The 20,357-nt window shown below is 36.8% G+C and overlaps 1 protein-coding gene across 1 annotated transcript in view; it reads left to right on the top strand.

Moving 5' to 3' along the window:
* The window catches only part of COL25A1 (collagen type XXV alpha 1 chain), a 452,646-nt gene that overhangs the window by 342,184 nt on the left and 90,105 nt on the right, over positions 1-20,357 (top strand). Inside the window, exons 10-12 of the mRNA XM_029234563.1 lie at positions 1,268-1,303; positions 15,374-15,400; positions 17,964-18,008. Coding sequence (XP_029090396.1) covers positions 1,268-1,303; positions 15,374-15,400; positions 17,964-18,008 — 108 coding nt within the window. The remainder of the gene's footprint in view (positions 1-1,267; positions 1,304-15,373; positions 15,401-17,963; positions 18,009-20,357) is intronic.

The following is a 20,357-nucleotide window of genomic DNA, read 5'->3' as shown; positions in this document are numbered from 1 at the left end:
ACTTGTGTCCTGGCTGCCATAGAGTACCTCAAATCCTTTGGTTGAAACGGAAGACTAGCTTGAAAAACTAGGTGGGAGATTGATAACATTTTACAAAGGATCAAAATAGAGACAATAAAGTCCTATGCAATTTATGGAAAGTAAAAGAGGTAAATCTTCCTAATATTTATCCCTTGCAAGTAACTTGACCCCCCCAATCACTAATAAAATAGTAAAATTAATGGTTAAAACATCAGTGGTTATGGTTGGAATATCGTTTGTCCTTTGTATGTGAAGCTTATTAATAGAAATGACTTAACAGCGATCTCAACACTTAGATCTAAGTACTAATTTACTTAGTACTTAGCTACTAAGATTGGTCAAGTGTCAATAATAGAGTAGTAGCACAGGGCACTAGATAAATGGTTTGGTTGGGTAGAGACAACTCAGCAATTTAAAGAAATACATGGAAAAGGTCAAAAATTTGTACACTTATGACTTCAGGACGTGAAATTCAGGTTTATTGCTGAATTAAATTATTTGTTTAACGTATTGATTTAACTTAAATTATTTTCATCAGTGTTTTTGTAGTACAAAAGTAATAATAAAATATTTATCCACTAAGTAGAAAAATTTGAAAATAAAGGCAACCAAAAAAGAAAAAACAAATTAGCCATAGTCATTAATGTTTTGGTAGATTTCATTTTTATATGTATATATTTATGTAATTTTTGAGTGACTCTTTTTTTTAAGACTATAAGGTACTTTAAAACTTTGCTGGGACAACCTTCTTATAAGCCTCATACCCCTCACCAAAAGTTGCTATAAATTTGTCATATGAAATAAGGAATTGACTTTCAGCGTAATATGCTGGTTGTTAGAACTGCCTTCACTGGACCATCAGAGGTAGTGGTTTCATCCTAAAAGTGTCTTCTAATGTATCACCTTTTCTTGGGATGAAACCTCAAAAGATAGAGAACCCACAGGTGCTTTACAGTATAAACACCCCTACTCTTTTTATTTAGAATACCTTCTTGGCATAATTCTTAAATCTCTGCTGTAATATAGATTCGTTGTACTAAATCCTAAAATGTTTATAAAATGCATTTGAAGAAAGAACGTCAGCGCCCTTTAAATGACATTGTATTTGCATTCCTTTCTTTAGCCTAAAAAGTATATATTTGACATTCAAGATCCCTAGTGGATATTGTGAAAAAGAAAAAAAGAAGATTGAAATTGGTTTTTACTGTTTACAGCATTAATAAAATTATCATTATTCTTTTTTAAGGGTGAACCAGGGAAACCGGGAGAACAAGGCTTGATGGCAAGTATCTGAATTTATCTTTTTCGATACTGAAAAGAATGAAAAGACAAGTTACTCAAAACTGTGGTCAAGACTGTGTGTAACAAGTGTGCCTGTTTTGTGATCTGTAACAAAGAGTGAGAATTAGTAAAAGTTAAAAAGTGATAGGGATAACTGAATCACTGTGCTGTACCCCGAAGCTAACACAACATTGTAAATGAACTATACTTCAATTTTTTTTAATGGTAAAAAAAAAAAAAAAATGTATTCCTTTAAAACGAACAACCAAAAAAGAAGTGATAGGGCCTGTCCATCACATGCTAAGGATCACATGACAACACACATGCAGAACTGATACAGGAGGAAAAAAGAGGGAGATTCCAGGTGAAGCAAGTGACAAAGGATGCTGAGGAAGACTCTGTTATAAGAGATTAAATTCAGGGATGTGCCTATTAGCTTCAACAGAAATGAGATTTCAGAGGAACCAGGTGTCACTACCTGTGAACTAGTAGAGCAAACCTTCGACAGTGATTCCAGAGGTTTTTCTTTTGCCGAAGGGAGAGAACAGTTGTGCCTTCTTGATCCCTGAAACTGTTAATAAAACGGTAAGTTAGTGGTTAAAATGTCAGCAGTTATGGTTTGAATATCATTTGTCCTTCCACCCAGAGAGAAACAGTGGTGCGTTCCTGATCTCTGTCATTAAAAAAGATCATGAAATGATTCCTCTTGGACTTGCCCGTAAACACGCAAGTCCCAGCTCCTCAAGTTTGTTTATGCTTTGCCAGTGAAAGAGAAGTTAGGGCAGCCTGCTGAGCCCCAAAGAGTAGAATTCCTTCAACCTACCTCTCCCTGTCACTTCCTCCCTGTCTCTGGAGCTACCTTCCTGACCTACTTTGTGACACGAACAATATTGGGGAACACAGGATGACGCTCTAATAACTCAAATTCCAGAGGACAGCTATGTCTCACACTTGCCCTGGATGCGGTGATGATGATCTACTTGATCATGTCCATTTCACACGATGTGTGGCATGCAGCCTGCAGGTGCTCAGGATATAAAATGTATTTAAAAAAAAATAGAAGCTAGGTCTTAGTGAAACGAATGCACAGGAACACGCTAGTTGGTCAAGAATTAAAACAAATGTGTGCATGGGCTAAAGGTCAAAGGCTTCTCCCTGCACAGGATGCCTTCAACAGCCCTCCTGGGGAGACACTCAGCAAGCTGTAGTCCTAGCTGTCATGTAGCTGCCTTCAAATCATCACTGGTGAAATGGAAGCATCCTGGGACCACACCGGACCCGCTGCCTGGAAATTCTCTGTTTCTGACCTACAGCATCAAGATAGATATTTGATACAGACAATCAGGCCGGGAGTACTATAATGGATTCTTTTTAAAAAGAACAAAATGAAAGAAAAACAACAACAACACAAGACCATATGTGAAAATTAAATAAAACATCTGTCATCCGTGGTAACTTTGCATACAAGGGCAGCATTAGCTCTCCAGGTTATAGGATCAGAGGGGGTGAAGAGTTTTTGGAAAACTACCATATAAATTTTGAAATTGCTTTATGCAGTTGAATGCACCTGTAATTTCTATCGTGGATGACGGTCAAAACATATCCCTCCCATACACTCTTACGTCCAAGGCTACTGAGGATTCTTAGGAGCCATCGTTTGTCCCCAGATGTGCAGAGCCTATGATTTTTACCATTGCCGCAGGCTTTCTACCCTGATGCCCATTTGCAGCATCACAGCAGTGTTCTAAAATAAAAATGGATGTTTAAAAAATTATAATCTTCCTTAAATTCATATACACGCTCTAGAATACACGGTGTGAATAACAAATTAGTCCCATTTCCCTACCACTCCTAGCTTAATGTCATTAAATATAAATGTTCCACCTAGTCCTAAATGAATTATGTCATTGTCTTAGTTTGCTCTGATTTCCCATTTCATATAACAACTTTTCAGATAAAGATGATCCTGGGTGTTTTTCTCTGAACCTCTCTTCTCTCTTTAAACTCTTCAGATACAGTTCATATTCTCATTTCAAAAAATGAAGCTGAGAAACTCAGTTGAAATCACAAATGTTCAAAGGATATGTCTAATGTAGTGATCTTCTAAAGTACAGCATTGTACTGTTCTTAAAGATGTAAAATTCATTTCTAAAAGAAAACTTGTATAATATATATTTAATAAGTAGACAAATAAGTATATATCTCAGTGAATTTTCACAGTGAACATAGCTGTGCAACCACAAACCAGATCAAGAAGTAGAAGGTTATCATATCCTAGAAACCCCCTTTACCCACCCCCCCATCACCATCTCCCTCTTCTGCCAACACAGATTAATTTTGCCTGTGTTTGAATTTCATATTACTAGAATCATACAATATGTAACTTCTGTGTCTGGCTTCTTTCATCCAACAGTATATTTGTGAGATCATCCACCTCTGTTTTAATAGCCTTCACAGCTGGTTTAAAAAAAAAAATTAAGAGGAAGAACCTTACTTCCTTGACTACCCTGTTAAAACTACATCACTCAAATAGCAGTAAATGAATGGTCTGTCTGTCTGACCTTGGGCAAGTCACTTAACCTCTCAATTTTTCATCTGTAAAGAAAGGAAAATCATGCCCTCTCTGCCTCCCCTATAAGGTTGCCAAAGACAAGTGCAATGAATTAGGAGAAAGCCCTTTAAAATATATAATGAAGAATTGTATGAGTATGTTATTATTACTATCACTCAGTTGTTCCCTCTACAGTAAATTACAGGTGAGCATGGATTTATATAACAGATGTATTCCTGTAAAGTTCTATATGAATCAGATTTTCATAAATCAACATAGCTTAAATGTGCTGGGAAATTTTGCTATTTAAAGCAATCCCATTCAGAGTCTTTTCATAAAGCAATACAATCCCCTAATTCCTCTTCCCAGCAAACTGAATTTTTACATATTTGCTTAAAGTGAAATATTTCTATTATTTTTAAAAGTATCATTTAAAAAAAATCACTATGGTTACTAACTTAAATAGCACCTGTGTATTTTAACCCATCTCAAAGAGGGAAGATACCGGAAATATAATAGCAGCTTTCACGCGGAGAAAAATTTTCTTTTTCCTTTCAAATATTATACATATGTGTGCGTATGTGGGTGTGTGTGTTTTGACTCAAAGTCTGGTAGAAAGAAAAGTACATATTACTAGTAATTCTGGCCTCAGAACAATTTAGGAGTGTATGACTATCGTCTGTGATCCTTTTTACTGATCTATAAAATGTAGGCAATAATTCCTATTCCACCTATATCACTGGAATATGGTGAGAAGCAAGTGAAATAATAAAAATATGAAAATGCTTTATGGAACACAGACTTCCATAAATGAGAAGTATTGCTGTTAAGACAAAAATGTCAAATGACATAACATGGCATACAGAAAGACCACTCTATGAGACATAAGGGCTAACGACAGTGTGACTATAGCTGTCAATTAAATTAGAGTGTGTCAAGTACTGTGATTGATAATGCAACTTATTCCTTTTGTCCTGTTTGTTGCCATCATTGTGTTTGGCCTTCTCCTATATATCACATCTTCTTACCTCATCACCTTTTCATAACACACCCCTTCCCTTCCACCAGCTCAGACAAGGGAAGATAATATATACCACCGCTCTCATCTTTTCCACAGTACGCAAAACCCACTACCTCTGTTGGTTTGCGCCATGGAGGAGTGTTTGCTTACGTGAGGATCTTGAGAGGCACTAGGGAATTTTTTAAAATGTAAAATGTCTCTAATGATGAAATGAAAAAACTAGGAATGGTCTAAAATTAGCTCTTTCAAAACTGTTTATGAGTGTGTCAGGTGGGGAATTAGTTTTCATAATCCACGCTATATATTTTATATCGCAAAAATAATCATCTGAAGATTAACAGCATCTCCAATAGAATAAAAAAGAAGTCCTGCCTCTCAAGCAGTTCCACATTTATTTAACCCTGCTGTGCACCTATTCCATAAACAAGACCTTCAGGTTTTGCGAGAAGTTCTAGAGGAGATTTTAAAAGGCAGAGTCATGAGCTAAAACGAACTGGACTCCATCTAAATAAGGAGAGAATCTCTCTGGCTTATAAAATTAGACTCAAGAATCAAACCAAGAACTGACCACAGCTGGAAATGCTAAAGCTCTGAACCCCGGCACAAACGGTCTTTATTTTTCAGTTCTTCAGGAGGTTAAATAGTTGTTAGAATAGTATTTTTGAAAGTGTCTTTCCTTTTGATATCCTTACTGTTTCTTTCTTTGACAAATATAGTAGTTCTCAAAAACATAAAAGACAAATGATGTATATTCAATATACCAACTAGTCCCAGTTTCCTGCAAATTATTTTTTTGTCCAAAGTGTATATAATCAAGGTTTCATAGACCATATCACTTTCCCTACACTGAAACCCTTCCTTCCTCTCCTGCCCCCCAAATATGTGCAAACTCCATAGCGTATCTATTCATCTCTTTCTGAATTATAAGAGTACTTCAAATGTCATTCGTTGGGCCCTGGTGGTGTCTGAGAGTTCAAAACTCAGAAAAGTTTTTCTGTTATTGTTCCTTAAAGCGAAATTTGGATTGTATCCAAAGAAGTTATAGATACTTTTTAGTTTATTTTGGTTTTGCCTGCAAACACATTTAATACATTTGTGTCAAGTGAATATAATGTAGTTTATGGTAGCTAATAACATAAGCATAGATAATTGCTTCTGCTTCATTTAAAATAAAATTGAATTAACCAATATGTGAAGATTTACTTTAAACATATTTAGTTATAATGCACTGCTATCCCACAGATTTGATAAAACTTATCATTTTACTTAATTGTACTTTGCTGTCTCAACCGTATTGAACGGCAGGGTGGCAGACATCGGACACAGTAGCAGGCTTCTCTTCGTGATTTTAATCTGGTGAGGCAAACAAACCTTCAAATCACAAATAACCAAAATGACCAAAATCATCTTAGGATATTTAGTTATTAGACTAGACATTAGCGATGAAATCCTTTTTGGTGAAACTGCATTACTTCAGTTGTGCACGCTACACTGCCTGCCGGGGTGCCTTAGCAGCTGTTCTACTGCTTCATTATTCTCACTTAACCTGATTGTCCATGAAGTACATGTAAATGCCACGCCGACAGAGTCCTTCCAACCCACCAGAGCCTGTAATACTTGGTTTTCCAAATGGGCCGAGGCCTGCTCCCCGGCTCTCCCACGGGTACCTAATATCCGCATCTCTATGAGACTGAAGCTCTCATATGTAGACATTTGGGATGCTCACAGGATCAGACTCCATCCACGTGCCTCAAAATACCCACTTCTTTGCCCCATCCTCCAGTTTATTGTAGTGCACACCAGTGGTGTGGTTCACCTGCAGAAGAACAGACCTGGGAGAGAGACAATTCACAGTCCTTGAAGGGAGCTCCAGTCATTGGGGCAGAGAATCCCAAGGTCCCAGGAACCCGAAGTACAGTCTAAGGTCAGGAGGTGGGCTACCACAGGAGGAGGTGTGCAGTCAGGGAAGAGACCTCTAAAGTGTGGACCCTAACACAGGAGCCCTCTTGCCCAGGGCTAAGGGCAGTACTGGGGCCATGTGTCTGAATGGACTCAAAAAAATAGACTTCTGCTCTGGTCACCTCCTTCGAGAAAACTTCACACACACTTCCTCATTCACAGACATTCACACTCCCCCAAGCTAAGTTAGAAGCTGCCTTCTCCCCTCCTCCACAGCATTTATCACATCACAAAATAATTGTGTCTGGTGTTTAGTGTATTCAATAAACTGAATGACTGAATAATATGAATCAATGAATCGATAAATCAGGTACTCATGCAAGGAAATCCTGTTTATATTTTTCTCTCATCCAATATCATCGCATGCCAGGAGTAGGATTAAGCAGGCTAAATCCAACAGAAAACTACTTTTTCTTCTGCATCTTCATATCTTCATTCATGTATTATAGATAATTTGAAGTATATGTGTGTTCATGAATATGCATGGTGTAACTAAAGGACTGATTTTCATGAGGGAAAGTAACTGTAGCGATTTTTAGTCACACTCTGTGACTGTTTTTTAACTAGAGTGTAAATGATCTAGAAGAAATCTTAGGAATCATCTAGTTAATCACTTCACAGATAAAGAAACAGCATCAGAGTGAACAAATAACTTGACCAAGCTCATAGAGTAGTCTGTGGCAGAACTAGGATAGAATCCAGTTCACCCGATTGTCGTCTTACGCATTTTACAGTGTAGATCTGCTAGGTCTACACTTTCCAATATAGTAGCCGCTAGCCACATGTGGCCATTTAAACTGAAATTAAATAAAATTTAAAATCCAGTTTCTAAAAGTGGCGCTAGCCACATTTCAGGTGCTCAGTAGTCGCATGTGGTCACTGGCTGCCTACTGGATTGGGCAATAGAGACTATTTCCACTGTTCCAGAAAGTTCTGTTGGGTAAGGCTGGTCTAGATAGAAAACAGATCTGGACAGTAGATGAGTACATATTAGAGTTCTAAATTTAAGTCTTCCTTCTGCTGGTCGTAGGATATTTAAATTTTAGCAGTTAGTGTTTCTTAGCATTGTTGATTTAAAATAGCAAAAGCACTTGCACTTTACTCAGTAGAAATATTTTTTACTGAGCATAGTGTAGGGTGATAGGCCTTCATGAACCATAAATTTGTTTCCTTTATGGTACACTAGGGAAGTATGCTTAATCACAGAGGGCAGAGGAAGCCTGTTAATTTTTCTTTCTTTACGGGTCATTTCCATTTTGGATGCAGCAAGGAGAAACAGTTTATTAAATATTTAGAAGGGATGGAATGAGCTAATTTAAGACTTGGATATTTGGTAAGAGGTGATAGAATCTCTGTTTGTGGACCTAATCAGAGCATAGATTCTCTAATACCTAGATCTGTCTTTCATCTGCTGGTGGTAGTTAATATCCAATATTTAGTCTTGGGTCCTGGTTTCCTCAAGTGGTGAGAAAAATGTATGGCTTCTTTAATTTCCTGAGCGTTTAAGAGACCTCCAATAAAGAGGTCAGAGCTTCATGATTTGGGGAAACACCAATAAATGAATCATCCAGGTTTAATATTTTCCCCAAAAAGTCAGCACATGAGGTAGAGAAGTCAAAAAGAATGTATTCTTTTAAAAAATTAATGACTGCATTTAAAACTTTTCATCAAATATTCATGAATTAATATAATAACATGTCATCGTATTGATAGGCTCTGAAGGAGACCTGTTTTAGAGGAACTTCTTCAAATAATAGAAATTATGGAATGATATTATTGAAACAGAAGAAAATCCCAGATACTTAAACAGAAACAACTGCCTCAAACCTGAGAACTTTAAGGAGAAAAATAGAATGACGTCTAACTTCCCATAAGAAGAGCTTGTCTATGTATCTTCTAAATAGATGATGTTGGATGATTCACCCTAGTATTTTGATTCCATTAGGTACTACTGTGATGTAACCATTTTATTTCAAAATATCATTATTTATATAGACTAGAAAAGTTTTGCTTTATATCTTTTTCAATTTGATTAAAAGTTTTAGATGGCCATCTTAAAAAAAAACAGAACACTGAGAACTCTTTCCAGCAATTAGAAGTAAGATAGCTAGAGTTGCAAAACAATGGAGGAAATTCGGTAAATGGAATTTAATAATTTTCATATTTATTAATTCATTGTTTCAGTGTAGTCAATAATGATTTATTTGCTAGGCACTGCTATGTAGGTGCTGAGGATGTGAAATATATGGCCCAAAGAATTTGCTGCCTAGTCAAGTAGATTTGATAAATATGTAAATATATTAAAATACAGCCAGTTAAAATGTGCTAGAGAAACACAGAGGGCAAAAACAAGCTCTGCCTGGGTGCATTGGAGAAGGTTCACAAAGGAAGTGAGTTATGGCTGCTGAGCCTCGAAGAATGATTAAGACCTTTACATGAAGGCTAATGGGAAACTGCTTGGGAAAGATGATTCAATGTGACTGAAGACAGAGTCCATGGAGGACTTGAAACAAGAGATGAGGCTCTCCTATCTCAGCTCTGTCCTGCTCTTTTCTTGTTTATGCTACGTTCCTTCATACCCAGTTCAGCTAAATCATTGGCTTTTACGCTGAAAACATATCAGCACACTCTCTTACATTCTAAACATTTCCCAAAAGTTTCTCGTTTGGCATTTCCACACACTTAAGCTATGGAGTCTGAATCTTGTAAAACATCATTTGAATTATACTCCAGACTCACGTATAATAGTGGCTAGAGTTTATGTTTCTTGACCCTCCCTCATCAAACATCCAAGGAGAACGTGGAATTTTATATAAGTACATCTTAAATGAATCCTTCTTAAGTAAGACAAATTTCCATTATTTATTTCAAATTTCCTCTTACCCTTTATAAACCAAGTTGTATTTTCTGATCTTGTGACCAGGTTAGTAGCTTTCAAAAGGTTATAATTAAAGTCTGCTGCACCAAACCCCTGAGAAAGTCTGATACTAACATTTTATGACTCCAATAAGTTAGATTATACGTGTTATCATTTTTCCCCGTGGGAACAGACTTTAAAAAGTATTTTCTTCATTTTACCTAACTTTTATTAAATCTTGGAAAAATTCTTAACTCAAAAAGGAAATAATTTTAAATGGCTTAATAGATTGGGGCTTTTATTCTCCCCTTCACAGATGGACCACCTCTTTTTTGTTCCCTGCGTTTTTTATTACAGAAGCTGGTTGTATATTCTTGCATCCAGAAATGACCAGCAGCTTTTAGAGCTTTGAATTTTACTGTTAGCCATCAGGGACAGAACAGGAACTATGTCCGCCCCCTGCTCACACAGAACATCATTTCCTAATAGCAGGCAACCAGAACTTGCCTTAAAACACCTCCCAAGAGACATCCTAGAGCACATCATTTAGAAACTCTGCATTCTGTTTAAGTAATTAATACCTCAATCAAATTTCTGCTAACATCAGTAGTCAGAAAAATTCATTAATTTTTTTTCCATTCCATGATCTATCAAACAAAAGCTTTTTAATTAAAAATGTTATTTTTACAAGCTGGAAAGTGCAGCCAATGCATAATGGTTATAGAAACATCCATTTCTTAACTGCCTGCTTTGAAGATTAACATGGGTTGATAATTCTACTTACTGTTTGCATGATGGCTTTTGATATGCATTAGAGACCTTAGACCTGCATCCACATCCATGACACTCTCCGTGTCAATGAGACCATGTAATCAAGATGATTTTTGCTTTGCCGTTTTAATATAGAAGCCATGAATTGAATTCCTCCACTCACTCTTGCACTTAGAGGTAATCTAGAGGCTGTAAGAATAGGCCAGGGACTTCCCTGGTGGTGCAGTGGTTAAGAATCCGCCTGCCAATGCAGGGGACACAGGTTTGATCCCTGGTCTGGAAGATCCCACATGCCGTGGAGCAACCAAGCCCGCGTGCCACAACTACTGAAGCCCATGTGCCATAACTACTGAAGCCCGCACGCCTAGAGCCGGTGCTCCGCAACAAGAGAAGCCACCGCAATGAGAAGCCCGTGCAGCTTCTGTGTATGATAAAAGACATGTAGAGTGAAGAAAGAAGTAACCTGACAATCACAACATTGTTGGTAAATTCTGGGAAAGAAGTGCTGTCATAGGGGTGCTTTGGAAAACAAAAGAAGGCGACCTAGCCCTAAGGGTGGAGGCACTGAGCCCTGAAATATGGAATGAGTGGAAGAGACAGGACCAGAGAGAAGAAGCCCATTAAAGGAACAGACAACCAGAGGTGCAGAGGTGTAGAGATGAGGAAGCATGGCTTATGTGGCAAACTACAACTGTTACAAAAGCTTGAACTTTTCTCTCAAAATCCATGGAAAGCCATGGAAGGATTTTTCAGCTGAGGCAAGGTAGAAACCAGTAAGCCTTTTAGAAAGCTCCCTCGGGCAGCACTGTGTAGAAAGGGTTGAAGAAGACTGAAAACACAGTGGCTTTTAGATGCGTGTCACAGTAGCTTAGGTGAGAGAGAAGCGGGTTGAACAAGAGCATGGTAATGCAGCTGAAGAAGAGGACAGACTGGAGAATGTTCCTGAGTAAGTATAGTACCTGGTGCACCCGGAGGCGGAGGAATAAACGATCACTCTCAGGCCCGAGTAACGCGCTTTTAGTAAAGGCAATCACCAAATGGGAACTATAGTATTTCTTTAACTTACTTGACTGCCATATTCTACATAATATTTTCCATAATCTTTAAAAATGGAATCTAGTGGGAGTGGGGAAAACAGGAAAGAAAATCAGTGCACTGTGTAATTTCCTACCTGTTTAGAACTTTTAAGTTTTCATAGCTCTCCATAGTCTTTTCTGAAAGACCATGAAAATTAGGTGTAAACATTTATCTGCAGATAAGTGATGTCGTTACTCCACGCTTAGAACTTTTCGGTGGCTCATTTGGTTCTTATCTTTTGAATAAGGTTATGTCCATTGTGCAAGATCCTTTAATGAAAAAAGTTAATACATTCTACATCACCCAGAGCCTATACTGAAGTGAGTACATTTTAAGGTTTAAATTATAGTTTAACGCTTCTGGAGTTAAACTTAAAGAAATATAGTTTAACATGTTAAGATTCTGTATATTACACAGTTTCCAATCTTGAGACATATACAAAGAAATGATTACAGAAAATAAAAGAGACCAGATTATTCTCATCTTAATTGGTCGTCTGCAAAGTATATGCAAATATAAAAGTGCCCGCCAAGAAAATACCTAAGAAAGGAGCAATTCATTGATTGATAAAAATGGACTAAAAAGACTGACTCTTTGGTTTGGAAGACTATTTGATTCAAACTTTTTAAGACATGGGGATAACAATAATGGAATTATTTTAGAAATCTTAGAATACTAGAACAACTAGTTTTAATTTTAGGAATAATAAGATACACTAGCTTGACAAGTGAATAATGAATATATGACATTCTTCATCCAAGTCATTATTCAGGCTGAGAATATAAGTAAGTTTAAGAAAGATTAGATAAGTCAGTCAGTGGTTCTATGACATTTACCCATTCCTTTATAAATTTGTATTTGTACTAGAAACTACAAAAGTACTCAAATGTAGACATCTTAACCAACTGGTAGTAGCATACCCTAACTTCAAAATCAGTTTTTGATCAGTGAAGCTTTCATTTGTAAGCTTAAATTTATGACCACAATGTCACAGATATATAATGGGATTATTAATCAGAGAATGCTCAAAAAATATATACATGAGCAAAATATTGATCAAAATAGCTATTTGTGTGTGTGTGTACTTACTCGAATGTATGCCTGTGCCTTATATTCAACATTGCTTTTTCCCAGTTCCTCTCTAAAACAATGACACTATCTTTGGCTTGTTACCACTTTTCCTGCCAGCGAGATCAAAGGAGTATATGCACATTTTTGGTAGCTGAGGATATATCCTTGGCAACATAGTTATGAAAATTTATAAGATATGTATTCACAATTCAAAATTAATATTGTCTTTAAAACTGCTTTTATTTTTGGAGCTTAGCAAAAATGGCCGTAGTTTTCTAACAGTGAGAAAAATAACATATTTATTTTTTATAGCCATCCTTTGACTTTTATTAACTATTGTGTTAAAATATACAACTAATATAATTTCATAGATTTCAGAGTTGTGAGTAATCTTTCTAAATCTCTGACCTACTGTGATCATGCAGCAAAGACCAGATTAGAAAATACCAGATATGTTCATCTCTAGTTAAAACATTTGGTTTAAAATTTGCTCTTATTTTAATCTGAAATATTCCCTTCCAGGGTTATATATCAATGTAATGAAATGCCCAATTTTAGTGAACAATATTTTTTCAAGTGGCAGTTAGGTTTATAGTGGGAAACAAACCTGTTTGCATTGAACATATACATTCTCAGTCTAAACATTGAATTAATGTACTTTTTGTTATATGATTTCCTCTCTAACATCAACATTTTAAAAAGTGGAATACTCTGGAGACACTAGGAAAAATGGAATCATAGGCAATGATAAAACCCAAGTCTTTTCTTCACTCTCAGATCTCCTATCACTACAGCTTCCAAATTCTGCCTTTACTTAGCATTAACATTCACTTCCCAAACAATTTACCCAAGTAAGGAAATGATTACACATGTTTATGTGCTAAGGGGAAGGAACCGGTGCAGAGTGGGAGGCTCTGATACAGATGCAGGGATAATTGATTGAGAAGGAGCCCTGAGGGCGAAGGCGAGGATGGATTCCAGAGTCTACTGGATGCATTTGCCCAGTGGGAGGAGAGCATCTTCCTCCTCTGATATAGTAAGGAGGGCCACATGGGTTTGAGTTGATGAGAGACATGATGTTGGGGGAATTTATGCCTGACAGCCTCTGTTCTCTGCAAAATCTAAGACGGGGAGAATTTTAAATTGAAGGAGTGAGATAAGCGGAGAAAAGGTCAGACCACACAGATAGATGAGATAACAAGCTCATTAAGAAGGTTGAGTAAATTGAAAAGGAATATATATGGCAAAATCTTAACAATTGTTACATATAAGTGATGGATACATGGGTGTACATTATATTACTCTCCCTACCCTTTATTATGTTTTAAATTTTTTGTAATAAAAAGGGAAAAAGAAAAGAATTCACTTTCTTGCATTTCCTAGGCTTGTAGGCCAGTATTAATTTTTTCATATGTCTAACATTCGATGTCCTTGCCTTCAGTGCCACCGAGTCAATAAAACTACATCCTACATTTTAAAAAAGGAATCTATACAGGTGATATTGCACAGTGCACTTTCAGTAACCTAAAGCTGATTATATGAGGAAATTGTTAGTCTTCCTGTGAGGATTACAAAATAATTTATGAGGAACAGATTCTCTGAGTGTTCCTAAACGTTGTGTATTTTTAATTCAAAAATTATGCATGACCAATTCTTCCTCTGATTACCACTCTAGTCCTTTTTTTATGTTATAGTCTGAATGTAAGATGCTGATTAACTGAAATGTCACACATTAAAAATAAGCTAGCCGTTAGTTTAATGTAATGGAATAAAGAGCTTCTTACATGGAATGATAGAGTACCTATAACTTTGTTAAAATATACTGAAAATAAAAGTGTTTTTGCAAGAATTGGAAGAAAAGTGCTTAATATTTTTATTTAAAAAGAGACATCAAAAGTCAGAATTACAGCTCTCTTTGTGCTCTTTTCTACCATCCCGAAGCATGCCTCGCTCTAAATAAAGCCAACAGAATTCCAACACTGACTTTGTGGTCAAAAAATTGCTAAATCTCAGAACTGCCACATTTCCATTTTAAATGTAAATATTCCCATTCGTCTTCCTAAATATTATATTTCTTCTCCTCTCCTCCCCTGCCCCAGTGTCACAGTTTATGCAACAGCTGACAGCATCTTTTGTTCCCTTTTCTGGTGCACACTACATGCCACAACTGACCTTGGCATCGCCTAGTTTGTAAACAAGTTTTTGGGCAGGTCAGTTGGCCACATTTCATAAGAGGAAGAATAGAGCAAAACATGCTTCTTTGTAATGCCATTCAATGACTTCCTTTGCAAATCTGCTTCCTGAAGTTTTGCAGATGCAGAAGTCATAGAACGTGTCAGTGTGCTGAGAACCGCGTTGTATTTTAAGTGCTTCTAGTAGCAACATCTCCAGCCTTCTATATGAGACTGATGTGATAGATTTGCAGGTATCTGAAGAAACAGATGCGCTGGAATGGCAAAGATTCTTTCTGTTTCGTTTTAGTTGAAATCTAGTTGACTTACAATGTTGTGACCCTTTTTTTTAAAGGAAAAAATCAGAATCCTACTGCATATGCTTAATGTTCTTCAAAAGAGAACAAGAGAGAAGAAAAGACCCATTGTGCACTTCCAACCGAAAATTTTCATTTTCCTTGATGTACAAAACATCACCATATTTCAGCATGACAAATATCAATAGAACCTTACAGAATAGGACAGTTTTAATCAGTCATTTAAGTTTAAATGGTTGCAATATTATGTTTATTGAATTGTTTTTCTTTTCCTAGGGTCCTCTGGGGTCTCCAGGACAAAAGGTAGAGTATAAATAATACTGTGAAGGTAATTATACTCCCATCGCCTAATGGCTAGTCAGAGAAGTGAATGGAATTAGCTACTGTAAGTCATGCCAAAGCAGTCTGGTTTGTGCATTCTGCTTTCTAAAAATACAGTCATGTAATGTTAGCCATTAGATTTCTAATCGACTCCATTATAGAAAAGTCAATAAATCCAGAGCAGACTCTTTTTAAGCTGTTTGCCAAACTTGTAGGTTATTGAGGTTTTAATTCAAATCCTTGTAAAACATCATGAGAAAACTTAGAATGTGAAGGGTCATAAGACATTGCAAATTAATTGCACGGTCTTGCACAAATATGTGATTGTTAAATGACTGTTAGACCAGAACAAAGGACATTCTTGTTGCTTGGTGGCTATATTTAAGTGGTCCACTAGTGTCTTCCTTTGCTGAGGTAGCCCAAAAACTGGCTTCCTGACTGTCATTTCAACGTTATCCAGAGCCGTCAGAATTGACCCTTTACATTCTGATGGAGAAGGTCTAGCACTTCTAAAATTACATCAGTACATCAGTAGCAGGTAGATGGCCCTTTGCCAATAAAATATCACTAAGTCCCCATTCCCCATCACACCTCCCACCCCATAAAGATGACAAAAAAGAATATTTAACCTGCAGAAAACTAAAGAAAATAATTGTATTACAACAGGTGGAAAAGTGATTATTCTTTATCTTTGGAATCCATCAAAGTTAGAGATGTTTTATCCCCCAAGCTTGGGCATGTGGCATCTGTTGAAACATAATCCCACAAACCAAGTAAAAGCCAATGCGTTGTGAGACAACTTGTGTATAGGAACAGTTTGTCCTTAGCAATAATGTCTCTATTAAGTATGGTGTGAAATTGTAAAGCTACCCTAATCCACATGCGACCAGGATGAAATTACTGCCTCAGGCTTCGGGAAGTCCTTTAATGAGCCACTCAATATAATCACCAAGAAAGCACTAAGGAACTTGCTATCTCAATTTGTTTTGCATGTAATGACTATATTTTTAATAAACTTTATTTTTTAGAGCAGTTTTAGATTTATAATTACTATTTTAATTTTTTTCCATTATTCTCAAAGAAATTTAATATTATACAGCTACTAAGAAAAATCTGTTTTCTAGTGCTAAACAAAAAATAAGCACATCCTATTTAAAAATGGTTTCTACAGAGACTCAAAGGAAGGTTTGTGAAGGGAAATCACTATTTGAAAACATTTGTTAATGTTTCTGTATCCAGTTAAATGTCAGATTTTCTCAGGTAGTAATTAGCTTTCTGATTCTCAGTTCAACCACCTATGTCCAATCATTGTAATCACCCCAGTGCATGTGTGCACGCTTCCAAGTGTGCGTGCACATACACACACACACACACACACACACACACACACTTAAGATAATATTTTATGTGTAGAAGTTGTGTTGTTCCTAGCTGGTGTTTACCATTTGCAACATCCTTTCTAGTCTACTTTGGAAGATGTATTCACACTCATGTGGTTTAAACACACTCCCTGAGAGTCTCAGGGAAATGCTTTCAAATACAACAAATTTGAGTTTACAACATGGGTCCCTTATTTGTCTAACTGTGGAGCAAGTGGATGTTATTTTAATTACCTTTCATTTTATGTTATTTAATTTCATGAAATTCAGGAGTTACTGCTAGGCTTTTTCCAGATGAAACTAAGCATATTTAATTCTCTTTTTTTAATATTTGTTTATTTATTTGGTTGCGCTGGGTCTTAGCTGCAGCAGGTGGGCTCCTTAGTTGTGGCTCCAGGGCTCCTTGATTGCGGCAGGCAGTCTCCTTAGTTGCAGCATGCAAACTCGTAGTTGCAGCATGCATATGGGATCTAGTTCCCTGACCTGGGATCAAAGCCGGTCCCCCTGCATTGGGAGCGCAGAGTCTTATCCACTGCGCCACCAGGGAAGCCCTGGCAAGTTTAATTCTTTTGTGTGTGTGTGTGTTTTTACATATTTATTTATTTGTAACATCTTTATTGGAGTATAATTGCTTTACAATGGTGTGTTAGTTTCTGCTTTATAACAAAGTGAATCAGCTATACATATACATATATCCCCATATCTCCTCCCTCTTGCATCTCCCTCCCACCCTCCCTAGGTGGACACAAAGCACCGAGCTGATCTCCCTGTGCCATGTGGCTGCTTCCCACTAGCTATCTATTTTACATTTGGTAGTGTATATATGTGCATGCCATGTTTATTAAAAGCACCCAAATTTAGAGCTATGTGGCCTTCTGATAGCTCTAAATCTCAATTTATGATGTGAATTTCTTTAAAATCATATTAGCATTAAGTAGATATTTACAAACGTGGTTAAATTTAACTTAATGGTTTTTGGAAAAGCTTGATGAATCTGTTTACATTATTGTATATTTGAACACGGTAGATAAGATCTGAAAAACAGCCTCCCAGACATGTTTTTAGCAAGGTAAAGTTATGGCTGACATAACTAATACAATATAAATTTAGAATTGAAATATTTTGTGATTATGATATCAATTTATTTCAATCATGTGTCTCCTCAGGGTTCTGTTGGAGCACCTGGAATTCCAGGGATGAATGGGCAAAAGGTGAGTTCTATAGAATATACTACTTTTGATCATTTGGAGAGGATTAAAATCACAAAGTTTTTCTAGCCAGTAATGTTGGTAATAAGTTTATGTGCTCATAAAAATATTACATATACTTTTGAAATATAGGAATATTATGGGGCAAATGATCAAATTAGTTTAATTTTTAAACTAGTGCATTAACTAGCCAGAAACTCTTAGAAAATTTTCCATTTTATTTTGGTATGTATGAGACACAACTATATGTTTCTCATAAATATATTTGGAGTACAAAACATGCTGTGTTTAACATTAATTGTGATAAAATGCACTCTGGTTTATTCTTGTCATGGCAGGCTAATATACATTATTTCTTTCATTAACAAAAGTTATTCCTACAGAGGGACCCTATTGGAATCTTGTGAATTCAGAAGCAAGCCGTTTTTACTGTTAAGCAAAATTAGGAGTTAGACTTGCTAAGCTCTTTATTGTACTGTTAATAATGAAGGGAAAAAATGTAAGGAAAAAAGAACCCACAGCTCTGCATAGACATATCTATGTGCCTGTGTACATTTATTCCTGCAACATACTTGCAGCTGGACAAAGCAGCTAGCTGTATCCCACAGGTGGATCTGATATTCTGTGCTCCTCAACACTGCTGAGTTTCTCTTCAATCTGGAACTTCTGCAGAGACCAGGAAAGCCATTGTGGTGGCTACCAAAGCCGCTATCTGGGCCCATCTACCAGGAGCCAAAGAGCTGAGCTAGGGACTTTCCTGTCTCCCTCGGAGCTTTTGGACTGGCCCTTTGAAATCCTGTGGCTCATCAGCTTGTCTTCCCAGAGGACTTTAAATCCATGCACTCTGAATTGAGTTCTGAAATCATAAGGAGCCCAACCCTTACAGACGTCCTTGTGACCTCTCCCATGTTGTCCACATTTTCTTCTCCAATGAGACATAAACAATAACAATTTAAAACCTACTGAGTGGCTAAGAACATGGGTCTGCCACTTAGAGACTGTGTGAATTTTGGCAAAGTCCTTGAATTCTCTGGCCTCAGTTTCCTCATTTGTAAAAGGGAGACGGTAGCAATTCCTACCTAATAAGGTTAATGTGAGGCTTAATGAGGAAATAGACATAAAGCCCTTATGACCATGTTTGATATTACTATTAAACTTCTCCTTCATCTCATTTTCGTGAAATTCTGGAAATTTGATTGACCTACGTTTTTGGTTTTTATAATTTTTATTTATTTTTGGCTGCGTTGGGTCTTCGTTGCTGCCCGCAGGCTTTCTCTAGTTGCGGTGAGCGGGGGCTACTCTTTGTTGTGGTGCGCGGGCTTCTCATTGCGGTGACTTCTCTTGTGGTGGAGCACGGGCTCTAGGCGCGCGGGCTCAGTAGTTGTGGCTCGCGGGCTCTAGAGCACAGGCTTAGTAGTTGTGGCACACAGTCTTTTTTGTTCTGCAGTGTGGGATCTTCCTAGACCAGGGCTCAAACCCGTGTCCCCTGCATTGGCAGGTGGATTCTTAACCACTGCGCCACCAGGCAAGTCCCTTGACCTATGTTTTAAGAGACTCTCTTTTTCCAGAATTTCTCGATTCCCAAGTGAAATTAGTGTTGTCAACCAAATCTTATGGTAGCCTGTGGTCCCCAAATCAAATATGGGCTCTCATCAGTAGTTAAATGCCCATGTCACAGCCCTATTTTCCACTTGGTAAAATGTATATCCATTTGCTTCACAAATCCTGGTAAAGACAGAAGATTAACTTTCTATTTAGAATATTGCAGCTTACGGAGGGAAACATAAGCAAAAATTTGAAAGTGTATTCATTCTATGAAGAATTTGAAAATTGTGTAACTCAAGATAATATTTAGAAAGGACAAAATAGGCATATAACATAAATGCTGTTTTTAACATTTGGTGAAAAACAAAACTTGTATGCCTAAGGTTAATGTTTTGCTTTCTCTTTGTTTCTTTTCTTTTTCCAACTTTGAGACAATCGTGAAAATTCATAGAAACCTTTAGCCTGAAACAAAACAACTTTAAAACTGTCACATATATGCTTATGAAGACTGCATATTCTTTATTTTTGCAAAGGAAATATGCAATTTCCTTAGCAAGAGAAAGGAATGTGACATTTTCTTGTCCTACTCACCAAGTTTAACTTATATTTCAAGGAAATACACAGTTAATATTTGCATTTTTATGCCTTGTTATACATCTTTATAGCATTTTTAAAGTGTTTTCTGTAAAACCTAGGGAAGCTAAATGATTTCATACTTTTATGAAGGTATCAGCAAAGTGTAGTTCAAGATTTTTTTTCCTACTCCATAGAACTTAACTAAAACTTTGTGTTAATCCTAGCCATTAT

The sequence above is a fragment of the Monodon monoceros genome, unplaced genomic scaffold (genome assembly GCF_005190385.1).
Source record: "Monodon monoceros isolate NGI ecotype Baffin Bay Population unplaced genomic scaffold, NGI_Narwhal_1 Super_Scaffold_20, whole genome shotgun sequence".
NCBI classification, from domain to species: domain Eukaryota; kingdom Metazoa; phylum Chordata; class Mammalia; order Artiodactyla; family Monodontidae; genus Monodon; species Monodon monoceros.
The sequence above is the reverse complement of the archived record's forward strand: the minus strand, read 5'-3'. Positions and strand labels throughout refer to the sequence as shown.